Source organism: Cheilinus undulatus, linkage group 20 (assembly GCF_018320785.1).
Source record: "Cheilinus undulatus linkage group 20, ASM1832078v1, whole genome shotgun sequence".
Taxonomy (NCBI): Eukaryota; Metazoa; Chordata; class Actinopteri; order Labriformes; family Labridae; genus Cheilinus; species Cheilinus undulatus.
In genome coordinates, this window is record NC_054884.1 from 32,751,533 (window position 1) to 32,775,505 (window position 23,973).

General features: G+C 37.8%; 2 protein-coding genes and 1 long non-coding RNA gene across 3 annotated transcripts; 2 read left to right on the forward strand and 1 right to left on the reverse strand.

Moving 5' to 3' along the window:
* The first annotated feature begins 2,899 nt into the window (after nt 1–2,899).
* Nucleotides 2,900–4,479, forward strand: LOC121528709 (interferon a3-like). Its single transcript, XM_041816268.1, has 5 exons — nt 2,900–3,031; nt 3,120–3,200; nt 3,851–4,000; nt 4,167–4,247; nt 4,347–4,479. The coding sequence occupies exons 1-5, from the start codon at nt 2,900–2,902 to the stop codon at nt 4,443–4,445; spliced, it is 543 nt and encodes a 180-aa protein (XP_041672202.1). The 3' UTR covers nt 4,446–4,479.
* Nucleotides 4,480–5,454: 975 nt separating this feature from the next.
* LOC121527899 lies at nt 5,455–8,354 on the reverse strand. The gene is made up of 2 exons (XR_005993451.1): nt 8,240–8,354; nt 5,455–5,660 (listed from the first exon to the last, which is right to left on the reverse strand). It is a non-coding gene; the product is annotated as an uncharacterized LOC121527899 (long non-coding RNA).
* LOC121527897 (kelch domain-containing protein 1-like) lies at nt 8,349–23,973 on the forward strand. The gene is made up of 13 exons (XM_041814926.1): nt 8,349–8,638; nt 9,680–9,750; nt 10,090–10,207; nt 12,179–12,291; nt 13,024–13,114; nt 13,334–13,432; nt 14,243–14,317; nt 15,084–15,142; nt 15,561–15,673; nt 17,973–18,045; nt 18,302–18,386; nt 20,278–20,357; nt 23,582–23,973. The coding sequence occupies exons 1-13, from the start codon at nt 8,489–8,491 to the stop codon at nt 23,715–23,717; spliced, it is 1,263 nt and encodes a 420-aa protein (XP_041670860.1). The 5' UTR covers nt 8,349–8,488; the 3' UTR covers nt 23,718–23,973.

Consider the following 23,973-nt stretch of genomic DNA (forward strand, 5'->3'; position numbering starts at 1 on the left):
GTGTGGTACTTTTGAGTTGTTTTGTTTTCTTCATAGTTGCATCATGGATCATTTATGCATGGGTTGATTTATTAACCAGCTTGTTTAAAAATAATACATTTAAAATGTATGAAAAGTCACTAAACACCACCTAAACTACATAAAAACTGGACTTTTGAGAAATAAAAGTCAATGCAAAGCAAAAATTAATAGTGTAACTTACTGGGGCTGTCAGCATTAATTGTAATTCAACTTAGGTCAATTTTTAGTGCATCAATTGTTTGTATTTGCAATAATGGCATGCCTTATTATCCCTTTCAGTACACTTTGAGAATATCCTGTCATTTTTTATTATTTGGCCTTCTGGCAATGTGAATGGAATAGTGTGTAAGTAAGTAAAGTCTATTTGTATAGAAGAGGCCAAAAGATCTCAAAAAGCAACACACCATACCCCAATCTAAAAAAATTCAAGAACAGATAAGTAATAAAGTCACTGACATCTATCAGTAAAAGAACACAAGGTTTGGACAAAAAACATCTTGATAATCCTTAAGACTTTGAGAAAATATTTTGTGGATTGACTGACTAAAGTTGAACTTTTCAGAAGGTGTGAGTCCCGTTACACCTGGTGTAAACCTGACAGCATTTCATAAAAAGACCTGTACTTAAGTCTGACTGAGGTGCTGTGGCATGCCTTTCAACAGGCCTTTTACTGTAAGCTCAAATACCCTCCAATGTGGCTGAATGAAAACTATTCTGCAAAGAAGAGCAGGACAAAATTCCCCGCTGAGATGTGAAAGACTCATTGCCAGTTATTGCAAATGTTTGCTTGCAGTTGTTGCCACCAAGGGTGGCACAACCAGCTATTAGGTTTAGGGGGCAATGCCTTTTTTTCACATACGGCCAGGTAGGTTTGGATGGCTTTTTCCTCTAATAAATGAAATCATCATTTCAGAACTGCATTTTGTATTTACTTGGGTTACCTTGGTGTAATATGAACATTTGTTCATTGATCTGAAACATTTAAGTGAGACAAATATGGAGAAAAAAACAGAAAGGGAAGGGGCAAATACTTTTTCCACAGCGCTCTATGTTCTATATTATGACTTTAACCTTTTTTAGCATACCATATTTGTCCTGTTTTAATGAGTTGTCCCATTTATTCAATTATTATTTACCTCCATAAATGTGTTTGTTTTTTCTCTTTCCTAGTGCTGATGCAACACCTGAAATTCACCTCTTGAAGACCATAAAGGTGTATCTTATCTCAGGTTAAGACAGAGAACCATAAATTTCAAGATTTTCAAGCCTGGGAAAGTACATTGATTTCCCTTTATTTGAATTAAAAGCCAAAGAAGAATCCCCCTCGTCTTTATGCTCTCTGGTTCTCACGTTTAATCCTTCATGTTCTTGTTAAAACAACGTGAAATGCCATTGAGCATTTTCTTATGAATGAGTATCAGAGCTCAGGCCGCAGACACGAGGCGCTTTCATTTTCTTTCTGCGGGACTTCCCCCTTTATGGCCACCACAGGACACCGTCCGTTATCGTGTTATTGATAATAATAATGAACCAAAACACGAATAAACGATTATTTATTCACGGTCATATTATTAAACGGATATTTAATAAAAATTACTCTCCAATTTCAGCATGCGCTTACTTTCAGAAAATTGATGTCGACGTCAAAAACGTCACTTAAATCTGCAACAACACTAAAATAGAATAAACCTTGGCAGACATATTAAAGTTAAATTAGGCTTAAAAAAAACATTTTTAAGATTTTTTTTTTGGGGGGGGGGGGGGGCAAAAAATGTCGTTATAGCTATTTATTTATTGAATTACTTTTTCTCCCACTACGCAAGTGTTATTTCGTTTAATGTTTCTGTCCTGTTTTGCTTTATCGTAAAGCACTTCAAGCTAGTTGCGAGGCAGGATTAGTCTCAACGGTCCAACGCTTTAAGAATATTATTTACCATTTCTAAATAGTTAAAAAACGTGAATTCCCCATGTATGCTCAGTTTAGGGGTGTTTAAAATATTTTCTGTTTAATATCAGGCCTCTATATCTTTTTTCTTTTTTTCTCTTTTTTCCCTTCTTTGTTTCTATTATATTTTAATGGCGAGGCTATATAGATTATTTTTCATCATTGTTGTGTCTTTAAATGTTCTTAATGTTGTAAATGTTATGTTAAAGCACTTTAAACTGCAACTCAAAATGAACTTTTGCTAAAACAAATCTTATTAGTTATTTTCGACATTCATTTTCTAATAGCCTAATCATAAATTATTAACGGTACACGTCATTGTGTGTGTTTTTTTTTAAATAACCCAATGTTATTATTATTATCTATAGTATTGTAAAAAAGGAGCCTTACGCACGATTGTTTTTTATTTCCAGGTGGGCTATTTTTAGTCTATTTTGCTTCATCTTATTAGATGTTCTTTTCAGTATCTGTTCGTATTCAGTAGGAACGCTAGTGATTTTAGAATTTCACGTCCACACTCATCCTCGGTAACTTTTTAAGGTCTATTTGCTATTTTATTCATTTCTTAAACCTATAGGCTAGTCTCTGTTTTCTCTAGATAACGGTTAATTGTTTAACTCATCGATGGGCATGACATCGAGGCTTTGTTTTTTTTTTTATATCTATTCATTTTAACCGTGAGAAAAGTGTGTCATTAAGACACCCATTCAAATTCGAAAAGAGTGACTTTACACCTGTAGCTGCTGTGGCTGATGAAATCCGCAGTTCACGTCGTGCCTGCCGCAGGTACATCTGGAAAATGAAAATAAGTGCAGCGCTCTGCTCCAGTATAAATGAAGTTGCACACCCCTGAGTTGACAGAACAACAGAAGACATCCAAATCTGATCCAAGCAAGGAGAAGAAAAAAAAACAAACTTTGAGACCTTTTCAACATGATCAGCAGGATTTTTGTTGTGTGTGTTTTTGTGGGCGTGTTCAGTGCAGGCTCCACACTGAGCTGCAGATGGATGGATCATAAGTTCAGACAGTTCAGTGAAAACTCTCTGAATCTGCTGGATGCCATGGTGAGTTACCTTTACAGCATTTTATTTTAACATCATGATATTCATTTGTTTTACTGAGTGTTTAATCATTATGTGATATGTGTTTCAGGCTCTTAATTCCACTAACACCACTCAGGATGCTACAGCGCCCTTTCCTCATGAGCTGTACAGCCAGGTGTCCAAAGCAGCTGTAAGTCATTCTCTAATCATACATATCAATTTGATACACACAAAACAAGTTAAGGATTATAGCAGCAGAATATAGCTGTAGTTAATATGCAGCTGACTATTAAGAATAGAAGACAAGATAACCTCTGGATAGTTCTGTCTTTTTGCAGAGAGTAAAGTGAGATAGTTCATGTAGACCTAAGAAATATATTCAAATGCATGTGTGTACATGCACATTCACCAGCCACTTTATTAGGTACACTTGCTCAGCTGTCTTCCTCACTGGGGACTTTAATTGGCAGCCTGTAGAGTCGCTGGTTCAAGCTCCAGTGTGGACTAAGTCTGGATAATTAGATGTGGTGTATGGAGAGATACCAGGTTACATGCTTAACACTGCTGAGATACCCTTGAGCATAGCTTAACATTTCTTATGAAGTTTAAAATATACTGAATAAAAACTAAGTATGAAGTTAAAGTTATATTAACACTAATCACAGGTGCAGTTATACTATGCAGTGATAGACATGCTAAGGTGCAAACACATTGTGCAGAGATGTTATCAGCAAATACTGGCATCTATATGGTGTATTTACACTTGTTTTTATTTTCTGCTAAGTTTGAAACAACAGTTTTCAAAAAGTGGCCTCGGTAACCTTGTTTGTCTTCTTCTAGGCCGAAGACAAACTCATCTTCACAGTTCAGGTCCTGAATGAGGTTGAGACCTTGTTCAATAAGAATCACAGCTTGGCATCATGGGAGGAGAAAACAGCGGACGACTTCCTGGGTGTAGTGAACCGGCAGGCTGAAGGCCTTCTCTCCTGTGTGAGTAAAATCTAAAATATTCAGTCTATCTTTAATTAATTCATGACAAATAATGAGGGGAAAGATCTACGCTACATTAGTACCAGAGATTTTCTTTAACACATCTGGGGTTTGATTGGTGAAGTTTAGTTTCAGAAAGCTTATTTTCTTATAATTGTTGCTTCAGATCCGGAGCCACGGCCACAAGAAGCACAACAAGAAGCTGCACATGAGTTTCAAGAGACTTTCGCATGTCCTCGACACAATGGTAAAACAATCAATCAATCAATCAATCCCTTAATCCATCTATCTGTTTTTCCTATCTATTTGATCGATCATGTGTATTGATAATGGTTTTGTGTTTTAGGGTCACAGTGCTGAATCCTGGGAGCTGATCAGGAAGGAAGTCAAAACTCATCTGATGAGAGCCGACAGCCTGATTTCATCTGTGCTCAACGCCAACTGACATACCTAAGCTGTCAACTTAAAAGATCTATTTATTTATTTATTGCTGATATGCACTCCGACATTTAACTGATGCATTTATTGTTTGGTGATACCATAACTTGATAATTAAATACAACTATAAATCAGTTTTACAGCCTAAAATGATGATAGAAGATGTTCATTTGTGACTCAGCTTATGACTGTTTGTTGATCTATTTGTTTTTCATTATTTATTGCCTGTTTCATGTAACATGTTGTTAAAATATGTTTTTTACAGACTAAAATGAAGATTTACATGCAGTCTATTATTATTATTTATTTAGTTTTTTTTCACCAGCATATATATCTATCTATTTATCAAATTGTTCATGTATTTATGCCATTGGAATATAGAGTTAAAATGAATATTTTTGTACTTGAACTAAGAAATAATGTTATATTTTTAAAGCAATAAAAAAATTTTCATATCTAGCATAACAAACCATGTCTGTTTTTTTTATTTAATTCTGGTTCCGTGAAATTGTTTTAAAGGTTTTCTTTGGTTGCACTTAAAATAGAAACATGTCTAACATGCAAGAGGCACTGGTTGTAACTTCATCACCTTAAGACACAAATTATTTCAGATTAAAACTGGGTTTAAGAATAAAAATAGGGTAAAGGGTGAGTATAAGCTTAAAAAAGGCATAAAAATGACCTAAAATACCAAGAAGTAGTACTAAGACAATGTTAGAGTAAATATGTGCATTGGAAATATATGCATAGCTGGAAATATTGACAGTATTTACATTTATGGAACAGAAATAGCATGCAATCATAGCAAAATTACTATATTTTCTGCTTAAAGTTGATTCAGTTTATTGTCTTCCATTGAGAGGAAAATGGAATTACTGAGACAGAAAAAGTATCATGGATAGTTTCCTTAACTTTCCATGGGGCAATCATATTTCTAAAAGCACCAAAGAAAACTGAGAGGTAACAATAAGGATATTAAATCAGCATAAATCAGATATTAAAATTGTAAGGTGGGATAAAATTCCTTAAAAACTTTAATGAATGAAAATGACTTAAAAATAACTTTAATGATGATGGTGCAATGATGCAGAAGTTGGTTTCCTGCTGACGCCCTCTAGTGGTCTTTGATGAAGGAATGAAGTTTGTACTTCTACTTCCCCTCCTGAGAGCTGCATGAGGGTAGTCGGGTAAAGCTGTCCAGGGTTCAGCTGCATGGAGGTGGCTATAAAAGAAAGTAAAAATATGGTGCATCCTAAATTCAAGCAATGGCGAAGACTTTTTATTTTCAACAAATTATACTCACCATTACTTATTTAAGCACCAAAAATATACATTTTATTTTCTGCTGCCTCAAAAAATGTCGATTTAAAAATGTAACTCCTAAACTTCAAATAGTGTGAGCTTTTATTTTGTAATGTTAACACCATGGCCTGCCCAAGGGAACTTAACGACTGGTCCAGTAATTCTGGGACCCCTTATAGTCGTGACAGGACCTGAATGAAAGTTGGGAAACTAGAAAAGAAGTGAGAAGAAAAGGAGGTGCATGTGACCGTAACAATAATTTACTAAATTCACTCAGTCAGCTTCATAGCTTTCTAAATATAGCACACATGGCTGATTAATGAGGGGCCCAGCAATTTCTGTGGGCAGCCTTGAGCCCACAGGAGCGGATCCTTCTATGTACGAATTGTTGGGTCCCTACTGGGAGATAAAATCAGCAACACTTAAAGGAGTGTAATTTTACACTCATCATAAAGGTGCAATCAGAAATAACATTCAAGGACAACTGACACAGGCTACTCCATGCCACAAACTGTTTTAAATGTCACACAACAGACACAAGGTCTTCAGCAGGTTATATTTTTAGAGAATACTAGACGATACATAAAGATACATAAATAAGTCTGACGAGCTCTTTGATGGTAGATGTGCTGACCATGTAAGGTATACAGACCTTAATTCAACACATGCAATAATAGCAATAATATTGTGCATTTTATAACTTTATAAACTCCCATTTTACTTCCAATAGAACATGAATTTAAATTTGATGGCAGCAACACATTTCAAAAAGTGGAGACAGTGCCATGTTTAGCATTGCGTAGCATCCCCTCTTCTTTTAGCATCAGGGAAGCATCACGTCTGGGAAGTGAGGAGACTATTTGCTGAAGGAGAGGAATGTTTTCCCATTCTTGTCTGATGCTGGATTCCAGCAGCTCAAAAGTCCTGAGTCGTCTTTGTTGGATTTTTCATTGTATGATGATTCAAATGTTTTCTATTGGTGAAAGGTCTGTAATGCAAGCAGGGCAGGTCAGCGCCAAGATTTCTATTGTGAAGCCATGCCGTTGTGATGGATGCAGTATGGGGTTTAACACTGTCTCGATGAAATAGTCAAGACTTTCCCTAAAAGAGATGTCTGGACGGGAACATATACTGCTCTAAAACCTCGATCTGCTTTTCAACATTGATAGTGCCTTTCCAAAAGTGTAAGCTGCCCACATAATAGACACTAATGAGACTCCATACCATCAGAGATGCAGACTTTAGCACTGTGCTCTGATAGTAAGCTGGATGATCCCTCTCCTCTGTAGTCCACAGGACACAGCATCCATGGTTTCCACAAAGAATTTAAAATGCTGATTCATCTGACCACAGAACAGTTTTCCATTTCACCTCAGTCCATTTTAAATTAGCTTTGGTCTAGAGAAGATGGCGGTGTTTCTAGATGGTGTTCCCATATGCCTTCTTCTTTGCATGATACAGCTTTGACTTACATTTGTGGATGGCACATGCACTGATTTCCAGTACAGAATCATGCCTGTTACTAACACAGTGCTGCCTGAGGCCTGAAGATCACAAGCATACAATACTGATTTCCCCAGGTTCTCTGAATCTTTTGATTATATTATGGACTGTAGACAGTGGGATATTCAAAGTATTTACAATTCTAAATTGAGGAACATTTTTCTGAAATACTTCCAGAATCCTTAGATGCAGTATTTCGGATTGGTGAACCCCTGCTTGTCTTTATTTCTGAGAGACTCTGACTTTCTAAAATGCCCTTTTTATACCCAGTCATGATATTGACCTGTTGCCAATTAACCAAAGTAGTTGCAAAATGCTCCTCCAGCTGTTTATTTTTACCACTCACTTTACCAGTCTTTTGTTGCTCTGTTCATACTTTTTTGAGATGTGTTGCACAAATTCCAACTTTTTTGGAATTGGGGTTGCACAAATTACACAGAAATCAATACAGTTAATAACAAATACATGTTAAAACATAAATAAAATGCATTCACCATGTTTGCATTTTCTTTTTCTGTAGTTATACACAACAAGAAATCCTCTAGCTCTACAGCCCGCAGCATTTTTAAATTTTATTTCAAATATAATTTAATACAAATGTTAACTATAAGTTCAGGAAGAAAGAAATACGCCCATAAAACTAGAATATGTGAAGTTGGATTATGTTTCATTATCAAGTAATGGAGCACAGGTGCAGCTAATGACGTCATGATTGCTCCTGCATCAAAACAAAAACCCGGAAGTGACTCACGTAACTGTTACGCGCTCATTATCGGGTTCATTAGACACACCTGGGTTTGATGAGTCTCGTGGATTTGGGTGTTAATTTTCACTGTTTCCCAGCGATCTTACGTGACGTTGCAACATATTAAACAGCGAACGTAACAACTACTTAATAAATGTGAAAACATGTTGATTTATACCCAAACAGCACATTAAACCCATTACAATCCCTTCAGAAAAACAGAATTAAAGTGCCATGTCATTTATACGTACTTTAGCGTCCTTTTGTAATTCCATGTGCATACGTACAGGTGTTAAATGAGCTGGCGCTGTTGCTGAACTTGCATAACAGGCGCAGGATCAGTAAAGGGCGGAGCGGGAGGGGTGAGGGCACGGAGCCTGTAAAACACGTTCAGCAAAGCTTTCAATCCAGTCTGCGTCTCTGCCTGCAGCCTGGAGCAACTCAGTTCTCTCTGTGCCACACTTGTCGTGCAGCAGGAGCTTTTTTTAGTTTGTTTTTATATGAGCAGAGGAGAGGAAGGCTCACCTGCGTGTCCGGGGATGGATGCTGCGGAGGGCACCGAGAGAAGCGACGCTCTGAGCCGGCTGGAGAGGAGCAGCCACGCGGCGTTCATAGACGACAACACTCTGTATGTGTGGGGGGGATACAAGGTAAGAAATATAGATTTGTAATTTTATACCTGTGAGGAAAGATATCCAGGAACCAGCTTACGACATAAACCACCAATGTACAGAAATTAAACGTCGTCTTTCTTTGCTGGGAATTTTATTTGCCTTAGCTATCTCTCGAAAACTTTATTTACAAGGAAATATCGCGAGAAACTAAAAGTATATAAACCATGTCTATGTGATGATGCTAAATAAGGTGGGGCATGCTTTCTGTTGCAGCTATAGTCATAAAATCCTCCTTTTACGACCAAAAACTGTCCTACTTGAACTTTTTGTGGATTTTAGTTTTGCATTTGTCGTGTTTAACTGCCTTAAATGTGTTTGAATGTTTTTGCAACCTTGTCTGCAACAAACTACATAGAAAAAGCCATCAAAATATCCACACAGTTTAACTAGTATCCATCTTTTTAGTGAAGTAAAAACCACTTCAGCTCTCTTTCTTTCTAAATGAGGTGAAATAGGTGCTGACATATAGGGTTGCACAGGTGGAATGAGGAAAACCCCTAAGGGTTTGTTAAAGGAATCCACCTTACATTGAAATTAAAGGAATCTGCAGCTTTCACCAAGTATTTACAAGTAGAACACGCAAAAATTGAAGTGAAACTTCATTAAAGTGTGATTTGATTCAGAGTTGCATTATTTTTCTTTGCTTAACATCCTTAAATAACTAGAGTATTGTTTCATGTCATAAACATGCAGAAATCTTCTCAAAAACAACACAAGAGGATCCTGATGTGAACCTTAAACTGCATGAGCATGTTTGAACAAGGAAAACATGTCTCAGACCATATCTTGTCGCATCACGATTGTTGCCATAAGTGCAACATTTGGATACAGAATGTCCTAGATAATAAAAGTCAGCCTTAACATGCCAACATGCAGCATTAAAGTTACATTTAAATGTTTGTGTTGAGAACATTTACAGTTTTACCCTTGCTTGTGTTTGCTATGGTGTTTTTGCACCATATAAGCTAACATTTACAATGTTTCTAACATGATTGTGTATCTTTTTTTTACTTGCAGGTTGTTGCAGGCGAAGACGTCATACTGCCAAGCCATGAGATATGGCTCTGTGATTTAAACAGCGGCTCATGGTGAGATAGAGGAAGTTTAATCTGCAGATATGAAGAGTGTCAGCCTGACATGAAGTCAAACAAGTGTTGTTCAATCTTTAAAAGGATGCAGGCAAGATACAGTGACTGAACAAGTTAGATGGTGTTTAAAGAACAGAGTTGAATAGAGATTTTGCTGAATAAATAGGTCAGCCCATGGTAAAAACAATCTTGTTTTGTTTTTCTGTCTCTTCAGTCATGTGCTAACAGTTTCTGTTTGAGAAACCAAACTTGAGTTGACATTAACGTGTGTTTAACTTTTGTGTTAAGTCGTCTGTGTCTTAAGGCTCTTCTCCTCCTGTGTCTGTTTTTGTGGGACAGGGAGCTGAGGGAGATCACCGGAGACAAACCTCCAGACTTATCAGGCTTCTGTGGCTCTTACGTTAACGGCAAACTCTACATTTTTGCAGGATGTGACTCTGACGGATACACAAACCAGGTTAGCTCTCTTTGGCGATCTGAAGTTGGGTTGCAGATTTGCTTGATTACACCATTTCAGGGAGCTGAACATCTGCTTTTGTTAAAGCTAAACATGCCTCAGTCTTTTAGGAGCAAAAAATTACATTTCCAAATGATTCAGACTCCAAAAACCATGCAAATCCAGTTCGCTGCTGAACAAACAAGATTTTTAAGATATTTTACAAGTTTAGACGCAAAGATACTAATCCAAGCATTCAAAACTTTTAAATCCTTTAAGGCTCCTTGATCCCCTTGATGTTTGATTGTCCATTGCAGTATAAATAGCTGCGAAGATTAACTGTACAACAATGATGATGTGAAATCTAACAAGAGCCTGCCTTTACTGTTTGTGTGACGCTGTAAAAGCAGGAAGCTTGATTTCAACCAATATGCCCAACAGTGCTTTAACTTTATGCTTTTTAACTCAAACCAGCACCTAAACAAGTTTCTCTTCATTTGCATTGATATAACCCTCTGCCCTGATTCTAGGGATGCACTGATGTATCGGTATCTGCTGATATCGGCCATGTTGGCAAACATCAGGTGGTCTAATAATGTGACATGCACTGATGTTAGTCAACAATATGTTTCTTCAGTGTTGCTTCAAGTCAAGCTTGCAAGTTGATACCAGCCTACTGTTTCAGACAACATGGCTTTTCATTGGGCAGAAGAAAACCTGTTGGTCACACTCAGGTTTGCATTCATGGCCAAACGTTAAAGAAAATCTCTGTCTTTGGCCTTGTTTACACTAAACTTGCAAAGAAGATGGGTTGGCCAGATTCCATGTCTGTTATTAGAAAGTCATTCCTGTTGTTGTGAAGATTTAAGATGCTGTCTGACAGTTAACAAAGGAAAATATACCCCGAAGTTGAGGATTCCGCTCGTGGGTTTGCTCTCTGTGGGAGTGTATAGAGACCAAAATAGCAAACGTGTCAGAAATCCATCTGACCAATCAAGAATAGCTGGGTCGTGGTCAGCAGTTGTATCCCTCTGTACACTGCTTAATGCATGATCCAGCTGGGAGTCTCTAATTCGTGCCTGAATCAGACGAAATCTGTACAGTGTACACTCATCTTTAAGGTGAATCTATCTTGCAAAACTTCTGATAGCCATATTTTGGTCTGAGACTGACTGGACCAATCAGTTCTTTTAGGGGACAGCAGTGACAGCCATAGGCATAGTTTAATTTCACTGCAAGCTTGTGAACAATGGCAGCCAGTGTAAGATGGATGTAGCTATAGCGGCAGTTTTACTAGAACTGGACAACATTTCTTTAGTAGAAGAAGAGTAAAGAATGGCACCAAAAGCCATTGAAAGGTTCTGCCCTTCCCAAACAGACTATGGCATGTTGCCCAGATGGAAGTGAAATGCATCCCATTCATCCAGTCTATCATGGATGTTTTGAACTGTCAGTCTGAGTTGCTAAAAACACCAGTTTTTGCTCCAACCGGTGCATCTTTACCCAAACCTGTTTTGTAAGGAAGGGGGAGGTATCCCTGAAACTTGATATTTAGTCATGCATGTGAAGAGTTTCTTCCTCTGAAGGCTCCTAGGTTTACAGGTTTATAGAATGAAACACACTTAAAGCTCCTGTTAAGAATCTAATTCTTTGTAATGGTATATAATTGGATCAGAAAAATATAAATGTATTGTACCTTAGCTATGTACCTAAATGTCTCAAGTACCAGATGTAATACTATGAAACTGGTTCAGAATTTTATGTACCCTTTTAGGATGAACTGCAATTGTGTTAACATTTACCCAGCACCATCTGATTTAATAATTCAGTTTTTCTGATTATAAAACACTAAATGATGGTAAACATTGTTAACATAGTATCTGCTGTAATTTATATTAAACTGAAGCATTTCTGTGTTACTAAAGAATTCTCTGGATGACAACATGGTTGTCCTTTGACTTGTCTGATAATTTTTCTCTCTCTGGTTTGCAGATGTACAGCCTTGACCTCACAGAGCAGAACTACACATGGAGGAAACTGGCTGATACCTCAGGAACGACGCCCTCACCCAGAAACAAACACTCCTGCTGGGTACACAGAGACAGGTCAGTCCTGCTGGGGTGACATCACTTCACACAACAGAAAACAGTCAATAAGGAAGATTTTTGCATCTTAAATGTGCATCCACAGCTTCACAGGAGGACAAGTAGCTTTACCACTGAATCTGAATGGCTACTTTCCCATGTGTGCACTGAATCTGTAACATTGAATTGATTTTTAGGCATTGTCTAGCACTTCAAATAAACTATTACTATGGCTGAACAAAGGAATAATAAAGTTAAGGTTGTCAAAACGTTCAATACTTTGATACTTTTTGGCAGCACACTTTAAAAAATGCTTAACTTACAGTAATTTTGATAATGAAAAGCACCAGAGCTTTAAGAAAATACTATACATGTAAGGCAAGTAAGAAGAGGAATGAGTCCATCAAATATTGCATGCAAACACTTCAGTAACGAATGTTGCCAATGCTTTTGTGCAATTTGGGGTGCATGGGTTTTGTCTGCAATTCATAGTAAAATATATGAAATTATTAAATCTTAGGTTTTTAGGACTCCTGTTTTTCTTATTGTGGCATCTGTCCTTAGGTTTTTTAGTAGAAAGTTTGAAATTATAGTGTCATGACTACACTAGATCATTCCAAAAAAAAAAAAAAAGATATTATAGGCAAGCAAAAAATGGATATCTGTGGATTCAGCTTGTTTTTATCTGTGAGGCCAAAATGATAAATGCAATCTTTACATTTATTTATATGTTGTGTATCTTTTGTTTTGCAGATTAATCTACTTTGGGGGATATGGATGTAAAACTATCGGAGAGGTTCAAAACGCATCATCAGCAAACTTCATTGTGGAAGAAATGTCCTGGGTTAGTATTACTAGTCAAAAACATCTCCACATCATCTGCATACAAGTGAATCTAAAGCAGTTACTCCACCTTCCTTTAAATTTTGAAATAAAGAAATATCCAAATTAATCTGATACGAAATACTGTGTTATGTGCTCTTGTTGCACCTTTATAAATGGATAGTTTTTGTGTATTTTCTCTCAGTTTGTACTAATGACAATCCTCTAATTTCCTCTTCAGGTGACAATTGGAAACACATTATTCAGGTGCTGGGGCTGGAACAATGAAGTCAATGTTTTTGACACGCATACTGAAACGTGGAGCATGCCAGAGACTACGGTGAGAAGAAGTTATTTACTGTATGTCTTCCTGAAAATTCACTTTGTTCTTTTTTTTTCAGTTACGCTACAAAAGCTCCATATAGTCCTAAAACGTGCATTTGTCTAATTTCTACTCAAATGTAAGAGTTGCAGGATATCATCTGTATGATAACATATTGTCAGATATTTGCTCAAAGTTAATTATTGGTATCATTGGAAATTAAAATTTCCATCAGTGGCTGTCAATATCTGCCTTTTATTGGAGTAAATATCAGCCATGTGTACAAATAATTTTGGCCAGAAGAACAGACTAGAGTAATTTTTTTGCTCATTCTAATTCCTTAAGTTTTGAATTGCTCTGAGAACTGAAGGTCTGGTTCTGAATGACATTTAAATATCTCTCAATCTTGATATTGGAGCAAATGAATTTGTATTTTGGAGATGCACAATATTTCCAATATTGTACATCCATTAAAAGTATCATACTACTCTCCATTTAAGCCAAGTGCCCCTCACAAGTCCGGATCTAACACCAAATTTCAGGATATGGAAACTGAAATTTAATTTACTAAAATCTCCTGCTGCATTGGCAGTTATTTTTTTTATTCTTCACAAGCCTGTTTGCCTTATTTTTTGCTTGCATTGTCAATAAAAGATGATGCTTGTTTGGACTTTGGTAAATATTGCTAATATTATAAATGCCGAATTTCCCTTGTAGGAAATTGTTTGAATCTTGATTATTACTTATTAGAACACTTAATAACATATTTGTTATTGAAATTAGACTCATACATTTGCTAAGATTTAAGTTTGGATTTGTTCTGTTCAGGGTTCTGTTCCTGTCCCGAGAGGCTGCCATGCCAGTGCCTTACTGGGCAACAAAGGTTACATTTCTGGTGGTATGGTGAGTAGGCTTCATGTCAAAATGCATCTTATATTCATTATAATCAGCTGAATGTCTGCAGACTCCCCCTCTCTATCCTCAATTATGCACCCTTTCTGTTTCCATTAAGAGAACTCTTCCAATCACGCAGAGCTATTTGAAACTGTAGTTCATTTCCATCTTTGTGGCAACAGTTTGGGGAAGGGTTTTCCTGTTTCAACATCCTTTTCCTGTTGTGATGTCAAAGTGCCCCTTTGCACAAAGCCTGATCTATACAGTAATGGCGTCCACTAGGGTTTGTTTGGAAAAAGCTAATTGACCTGCACAGAGGCCTGACCTCGACCCAAACCAGTGACTTACGGATGAACCTCCGCGTGGACTTAACTGGGCATAAACAAACATTGTAATTCCTCTTTTGGCTGAATGAGAAAAAACTCTGGGTTTCAGCCAGAAAGCTAAAAAATAAAACTTGAGATGCTATTTTAGTAACTGCATAATTACCATATTTTTAAAAGATTTATTCAGTGATCACACCTGTTAAATGTCTCGTGTTCTTGCACACCTTAAGCCATGAAGTGTCTGATATTAAGACAAACTCACTTTACAGAAGTTTGTTTCTTGTGTCTTTATATTTAATGGACTTTTAAAGACCCATCTCGGAACAGGCATTGCAAAATAACTTTGGCTAAAATGCCGCAGTGTGTTGCAATGGTTTCTTGCTTTCTTCTCTTTCCTCTACAACTAAACATCACATGAGTAAATTGATATAGCAATGTTATTTTTGCAGGAGAAGGCAGAGTTGGATCTTTACTGCTTGGACCTGGAGACCTGGACCTGGACTCAATTGTAAAGCGCTCTTTTTTTTTTTTTTTGCATACAGTACTGTGCATAAGTTTTAGGAATGTTTGGGCCAAAAATCAAGGCTGTAGTAAGACAGATGTGGTGAATAAGCATGGCCTAGAGTAATCTCCAGGTGGATAGTCAGGGTTGCCATGAGCCTCTGGTTGTGCTGTTGATGTCCCAAGGGCCCAGAAATCACTGGTGGTCTCTGGGCATATTAGCAGGTGAGAACAGGCCTAGTCAAAAGAGATGCTGTTGAGCACATCAGGCCTGTGATGAATGCTTAGCACTGTAATGCCTTAAACTTAGGTACACAACTATACGTAGTACTTGCAGTCTTTAAATGAGATATTTGCTTTCCATTCATACTGATTGTAGTTGCATTAAACTCTGAATATGTACATTTTGTTTTTGCTTTTATCAGTGACATCCCCCCGTCCTGCTCACCTATGGGTCGCCTGATGCACACCATGACAGCCGTTTCAGATCACACACTCTTTGTATATGGAGGTCTCAGCATAAATGGAAACACATTAAGTGAGTTTTTGCCACAAAGGACATTTTTATCTCTAAGAGGTGTACCATAACGGTACATGCTCAGCTCTTCATGTTGCACATCATCTGCCTCTGATGCATGACTTGATGATGGCTGCAAAATAACCACAGAAGCATGGAAATATAGTACAAAATAGAAAGAGGCAATGAAGCAGTAATGTTTGTCCTCTTGTGCTTGTTTTTAGTAGCTCTGCATGTCTTACTGGATGGCTTTGAGCCTCTTTATTGTCATTTCACATTTCCCTGTGGCTGTTTTGTGTCTGCAGATTGATGTAATATATTTACAATCAGATTTTTTTTTCATAGAACTCCTGAAAGCATTAAAATTACAAGGGGGGTCTTGCATATGTGTACACCAATTCACATTTGCATCTACGGGCAATTTAGAGTCTCCAGTGAACCAAACAAGCATTCTTTTGGACAATGGCAAGAATCTGGAGTATCCATGCATGCAAGGGGAGAACATGCAAACTCCTAAAAGAGAGGTCCCGTCTGATCTGGAGCGACAGCACATTTCTGTGAGACGACAGCACTAGCCACTGCACCGTCATACAGCCCAACACCTGATTTATAGTGAAGCAGCATCACAGCCCTTTCTCACCTGATCACTCTTCATCACTCTCAGTTGATAATGTGAATTAATATGCTGGATAAGTACTCTAACACGAACAGTAGCCTAGCCATAAAGGCGCAGGCTGTCATCGTAGAGGTGGGCTCTATTATAGACAATTTGTCATTTTTGCACTTGTGCAGTTTGTTTTACTCTGCCCTCATTTGTGTTAACTTTGCAGAGCTGATGGTTTGGCCAGACTCCAGCCTCGAGCTGATGCACTTGTTCCGGATCAGAGAATGACCAGACCAATCAGAGTTGCACTGTCCTAATAGCATGCAAATGTCAGACACTGCACAGCCCTCGCTGTTCACAATGGATTATATTCTCTGCCCTATGAATTTTAGTTTCTCCTTGTAAAAAATATGAAAGCTAGTGCTTTTTTTGAATAATGAATAGTTTTCCATTGCCGTTGACATAAGTCAGGACACAATACATTTTAAACACGGATATGGATATTTTTAATGCACAGCTGTTGCCTCTTTGTAAACAAGCTGTCAGAACTCATTATGCCTTGTTACTACCTGTCTCCTTGTTCTTTACTTATCTTAAAGCGAGCAACTGAGGACAATAGGAACAGGGAAAAAAGGCCGACTGCATCTTGCTGAGTTGTCGCTTTGATTTTTGTCGCTGAAGCTTGCTCGTGTTGCGTATGATTAAGACGATGTTATTTCAAGAGGAATGGGGAAGTCTCTGTGGTTTACTTGTACTGCAAGCCTGTAAACAATGGCTGCCAGTAAAGAGATTAGCTTGGATGCAGCTATAGCTCAAGATTTTGTACATTTCTTTATTAAAGAAGAGCTAAGATCTGCACTGAAAGATTTTCTAGGCAAAAAAATAATTTTATGCTCTTCTACTGACCAGCATCAGTGAAAGTTTAATTTACCAACTGGTTCCACTGATCTGAAAAATTATTAGGGAGGCACAAAGCCATTATTTAAAGCAGATATTTTAGCTATAAAATCTGTCTTTATCAGATATACTAACAAATAAGTGGAGTTTTAGGCTGGAGAAACAGACCTCCATCAGCTGGAGTCTTTTTCTTTATTCATCATTAGTTCTTAAACTAAAAAGTGTTTAAGGACTGAAATTTGTTCATTTATATATTAATAAAACTTTAAATTGTATATTTTGAGGACTGAAGTTTTAGATCTGACCTACATTTGAATATCTGTACCGGCTGAAATTAATTTGAAAATATCGGCATATTGGGAATTTGCAAAAATCCAATTACGGGCATTCCTAAAAATCATGTCTTGACATGACATCTGCTTTTCACCCTTGCATTACCTGACTCCTTAGTTTTGGTGCATGCCTACTGCATCCCTACTACACCCCTTGATGGTGTTTGAGAAGAGCAGGGCTTAAACTCAGTGGGTTGTGGCAAAAGTTGATGTGAAACATCCCATGCCATGCATATCACAAACAGTCTCTCTGGTGTGTCAGGTTACATTTTTCCCTTAGGCTTTTTTGTGCCTTAAGTGGTTTATTGATCTGTTTTTGTGGTTGTGAAGGCACAAAATTTCATCCATTTTTGGGGAGGATGCTGCAGGAAAGAGAGGGCTAAAAGCTTTGCAATAAAAAACAGATCATCACAAGTTGGCAGTTGTTCTAACAGAGATGGATTTAATGTCTTTTGATTGACTCTTTGCTTTAATATTTATCTGCTAGATGACGCCTGGCAGTTTAACACGCAGAAGAGAGAATGGACCAAGATGGCACACCCACACGAGGACAAACCCAGGTAATCTATTCAAAGCACATTTAATGAGCATATTCATGGACAAAATTAGAAGTTACCTGGCCACAACATTGCAGTTTGTCCTATTCTCAAAGGCATAGTGTAAGGCAGCTGCCCAACCTTGTCTACTTATGCTAATATGCCTTAAAGCCAAAGTTGCAGCTTTACAAGTGCATGCTAAATCTGATAGATGTAATCTTTACAAAAAAAGGAAGGTAGTGGTTGCCTCTTGATTTACCCAAACATTTGTCTTCCTCAGGGTGTGCCACACAGCGTGCCTGGGCAATGATAACGATGTGGTTGTGTTTGGAGGAAGCAGCAACATGTGCATCCTTGTTGACTCTGTATGTAATGGAAAATCTCCTTTTTTAAAGGCATTACCTGTGATATTTTCCTCACTGTACTCTTAATAGTTAAAGTTGTTTGTTAAAAGCTTTATCTTAAGATCCACAACAAAGTCTTAGTGAGTTAAACGTTGTGCTGCCTAATCTTTCCCTTTGGATTGTGCAGACGTCAGCAAAACATTGCAGCATATAATGCCTTTAATCCCCCTTTCATTCTGTTACTGTTTTAACTTATGGCATTTGTCCAGTGAGCTAATTTTAGCTAAGCAGTTACGTTCAGTGTTACATAAAGAAAGCTTAAGTGGTTTAGGAGTCTAATTATAAAGCGCTGCAGCAGTATGTGGTAATTATTCCACTTGTGACGCAAACAAAAATAGAAGTTTATAGACAATGCTAGCAGCAGAAAAAGCTAACAGGCTAATGCTAAGCAGCTAAAGTTTTTACCTCGTTCACTACTTAGCTTAGCCAGCTAGCAGAGTTTAGCTGAAACTTTATAAATGAAAATATCAAGTGAAAAATTAAAGGATTATTTAGGTTGGTTATCTTTGAGAAACCATGATTTTTAGCTGAGAAATGTATCAGTTAACTCTCTGATAGTATGATAAGTATTTTTAGTGCAGCAAAAACTGCAGCTCCTCAAAAGTGACCCAATCCAGGTGGGCCCCCATGTTAAAATCCCCAATTTAACAGCAGGATTAAACATGTTGACTCCCTGTACCAAAGAATCTGTACAGAATATAATTTCATTATTCATGATTCAGTCCTTAAATTTGTTGCAATGACTGAAACTTGTGCATAATTCAAGGTCACGTTGTTTTTCAGTCAAGTCTAGCTAACTTTCTCAAATTTTGCAATGTGATGCACTGTAAAGCTAAATTACAATTTGTAATTACATATTTACCCACTGACCTCTCTAGAGGCATGACACCCTTAAAAACTTTTTAAAGGGTTTTGGTCTCGCTTGCATATTTATCTGTTAAAACTGTGGGACAGGGGCCTTGAGCTACATTTGCTCAAGGACCAGTTTCTTCTTGGCAGGTGCTGCAGGGACTGGAAAAAATATCAAAATCCAAATTTTGGTCCTATTAAAATATTGGTAGAATATTTAGATTTTTCTTCATATGCTCCTAACTTAACATTGGCCTTTGAGATGAGTCCCAATTGCCAATACTCAAGCCAGACACAAGGGGGGATATTTTAGCTTAATATTTCAAAGGTAATCAGTCCCGGTATTTGAGCATGCAGACGAAAGTCTTTCAGTCCTTGGTCTTCTAGTCTTACTATACTCTTTGGAGGCCTGGATACTGACACTTCCCTTTGGCACATGTTTGTGTATTGTTGGCAAAACCGTGAGTCTAAGGCAGACATGATCAGGAGATGGTAATGGGAAGGGTCAGCTACTTGATCCGGGAACTGCAGCTGTGCTTTTACGGGCACCTGGTGCGCTTTCCTTGGCCTGATCCTGCTCACCTCATAGGACTTGGTGGGCTGGTCCAGACATCCGGGGGGAGGGGGGGCAAGTGGGTCGTGGGTCGTGGTGGGGGCAGCTAGGAGGATACCTGGAAAGATGGGGCATGGGCATGATGCAGGCTTGGGGGATGGCCATCAGGAGGCCAGACCAGTACAGGACCAAGTGCTGAACCGGCATATGCTCCCACACCTGACCTGAGCTGACCTATTGTTACCTCTCACTGGGTCTGATGGTAATTTGATATATCCTGATTTGGTAAAACATACAGAAAGGAAACAGGTCTTTTGTTATGAGCCAAAGGCAGAAAACTGCAGCCCACTGTCACTCCACTGGTGAAGTTTTAGATGGCACTCAATATGGCGAACACTTCAAGAGCAGAGAAAAGAGTTTCTGTGGTTATTCACAATCTCGTCCTTTCAGGTTGCCGTCCTGAGGTCTCCTTCACAAAACCACTGCAGAGACATGATCATCTTTCAAACTCAGCCATACTCTCTCTTCAGGTATGTTTAAACCTTCTGTATTTATTTCTGATCATATGCATCATTCAGGCTACATCTGTCAGTTCTGGCTCTGTATGAAATCACGAGTCTACTGTAGAACTGCTGGTACTGTGCAGTGTTGGTGTTATGTTAGTGGTCAGTCACATGCATTTGTTGTTTCCTCTGTGTGTTATGTACATTGGGATTATTCAAGGGCATGTATGCAAGTTGTCACCATTCACACACGATTAAGCAGTTTTAACAAGGTCCACAGAGACTCCTTAGACACTTTCAGTTATTTATACTCTCACTGTGTTGGACCTGTGTGCTCATTCACAACAGAGGCTGTTGTGTTGTGCTAACAAGCTTTATGTTGATGTAATGTACATATATGTAGAGTGTTACTGAGACACACAGGTGTTGGACAGAGCTCAAGTTTCTGGATTTTTCTCTGAAAATGCCTTTTAAGTTTGAGGATTTGGGCTAGGGAAAATATGAACATTGGTTTCTATGTGGCAGAAGAAGGCTGCATCCGTGCTCAGATTTACTCTTTCAGTGTAACTTAATCAGGGACACACTGGTTGACAAAAGGAAGTGACTTGGTGTAGAGTCTCATCTCTGAATCGACTCTTACTTTCGGTAGCACAGAGCTAGAATCATCAGATGGCTAACCAGCTGGCATGCTTACTCTTCATACTGGTAAAGGAACATGATTTTATTTCTTTTCCACTTGGTTGATTTGAGAGTCTAGCAAAGCACAATGCTTTTTAACGTTATATTTTGTCTACAGCTATGCTTACCTTATGCTTAAATTAGCAGTGTATCCTCAGTCATTCATAGAGCTAAATGCTAACATTAGCATGGTGATACACTCCTTCTCGCAGCCAACAGGACCATTGTACCTCCTTAATGTAGAGGCAGTTTCACCTGCTGTTGGTCCCTTACATTGGTCTTAAAGCTAAGATTAGTCCATTAGTTCTCAACCAGTGGGCTGTGACCCAAAAGTGAGTCACAAAGCCATTTTCAGTGGGTCACAAAGGTGTGCCTGGTTTTAAAAGTGTCAAAGTATAGGCTATGTAACTCTTTTTAAATATAATTGTATTTTCCATTTCTTTTTTTCACTTGGTTTTTGTCTTCTGAGGTTCAAACAGCACTATTTCTTCATTAAGTATAACTGATTGGTTGAAATTGTTCAGAAATTAGGGTCCTGGCAGTTGGTTGATCCCAAGGCTAGAGTAGTTGAGAATAAGGCTGGGCAATTAATAGAAATTTAGATTAAATCACAATATGTCATACTGTAATTTTTAAATTGTAGAAGGTGCAATTTTTCTTTAACATGGATTTTTTTTTTTGTTTTTTTTTTCAAAATATCAGTTTAATACAATTTTTCACTGCAGTGATGTTATGCATCACAAATCATGCACTTCTTTTTTCTAGTATAGTTTGCAAAAATCCCACTTTTTTTTCTTAATTGCAAGGATGATTTCATAAATATTTTCTTTTGATACAACAATTACATTGCATTTGCAGTATGAGTCAAAATAATTGTAGTTGTATTTATTAACGGCTCTGCCCCAGTTGTCAATATGATTACTTACAAGGCTGTATTTTAAACAAATCACTCAGTTTATTATATGTAGTTCATTCATCTAATTTCATCCTAACATGCAGGCCTGGCCTTACCTGACATGCCAGATGGAAAACCTTCCATATAGAGCGTTTGGGATGGGCAGAGTCTTTGAAAAGAAAAAAAAAAAAACTCGGAGGGTGATTGGATGAACGTTCTGTCGCATCTTTACAGACCAATCAGAGCAACAAAACACGTGACGTAGCTGTGACCCAGGTGTGCCCCTACGAGGAGTTAACTCCATAGAGAACTGCATAATGTGAACCGTGGTGACTGTAGACGTCAGCAAACGATTTTTGTCATTTTTGAAAAGACAAACAACTCAATGCTCTTCTTTGTGCTGCTATTAATTACGAAATGTCATCAAGTTCTTATGAAACTTATGCTTTAGCAGCATCCACGCTAATGTCTTCGCCATAACGGCACCGGCCTCTTGTTGCTGCTTGCTTACATCACGACTCCGCCGTGCCTGAAAGTACTGCCCCTCGTCGCTGATTGGTCCTGTCACTTTCTAACCGTGCCCAAACAGTTCAGATGGGAGCTTTGCAAGATGGATTCACCAGTGAAAAATACAGAAACAGGCAAATCCATTTGCTTTGCAAGGTTAGGCCTGGCTTACAGGAAAAAATAAATGAATCTATCCAATATTATGTTTGTTATAATCTATCATGATTTATTGCTTTAGTTCATTGAAAAATACTTGATTTAGTACATGCAAATTAAATCGCAATATTGAAAAAGAAAAATTTGCAATTAGATTATTTTCCAAAATTGTTCAGCCCTAGTTGAGAACCCCTGGACTAGTCTTAGGCACAGGGTATTTTGATTACTATTGCAAAAGTTTCTGTTAACCTTCTTCATGGTGTCCTGAGGATGGACTCCAGTTTTTTAAAATAACCTGTTGAGGATGTTGGTAAATTATGGCATGTGAACATGCGTTTTTTTGTTGCTTTAAGATTGATGTCTGGTTTTAAATCAGTCAGAAGAAAAAGAAAATCTTGATGTCGAGAGGAAAGGGATATTTTGCCACCAACAGCTGGGCTCTAGACATGCAAATGATTGTACAATACTCCAGTGTGCAGATCAGCATGTTGACAGAGAAGGCTGCAGTGGTTCCTCTTTTTTTATTGCTGTGGTTCCCAAACTTTATCCGTCATCCCAGCCTTTAGGCAGTTGAAAACATTTTCAAGCCCTCTCACTCATCACTCTACACACATATATTTATAAATGCTAAACATGGGGGACACACTCTTTGCTAAGTAATTTTGCTTACTATTTTAAATTATTTCAAAAGTTGTCTCAAAAAAGTACAGAATAGTAACTGCAATTCAAAACGTCTGAGTTAAGACTGCCACTCATCTTATTTTCAATGTCTATTTTTTTTTCTTGATTGAGGAAGCAGCATGAAACAACTTTTTTCAAACTAATAGGAAGTGGCAAAAGGAAGAATCTAGGTCCTTTTATTATCCAGCATGATCTGAATGATCATACTCTTTTGTCTTTTGTCTTAAAGGGAATTCTGATGTCTGGTGTAGAACCATTGTTATCCTTAGGTTTGTTTGGAAAGTTCTCTATTTTTACAAGTACATTTTTTAAGCTGTATTTCCGTCCTCTCCAGATTGTGTGAAGACTTCATGGCCAGAAACCCGGAGCTGTTTGTGAAGCAGCTGAACTGGCTGCCGCCAAAGCTGCGCAGCAAAATCGAGAAGCGAGTGGCCTTTTTCTCTGCAACCATTCCTGTTCTTACAGCCTGAAGACGACTCTCAATTTTCAGATTCTGAGCCGGTCGAATGTTACAGAAATGTTTTCGTTGTTTGTGTTGGGACTCTCTACTTTGTGTGTAAATGTTTAAGAAGAAATGGTGCTACTGTTTAAATGTTTTAATTTAAATGATTTGTAAATAAAGTTTTTTGCCTTATTTTAATAGTTTAAATTAGGGAACATTTTACTCTTATTGTAATTTGATAATGTGCAATCTGTTTTTGAATAAAGGTATTGATATGTTGTAAA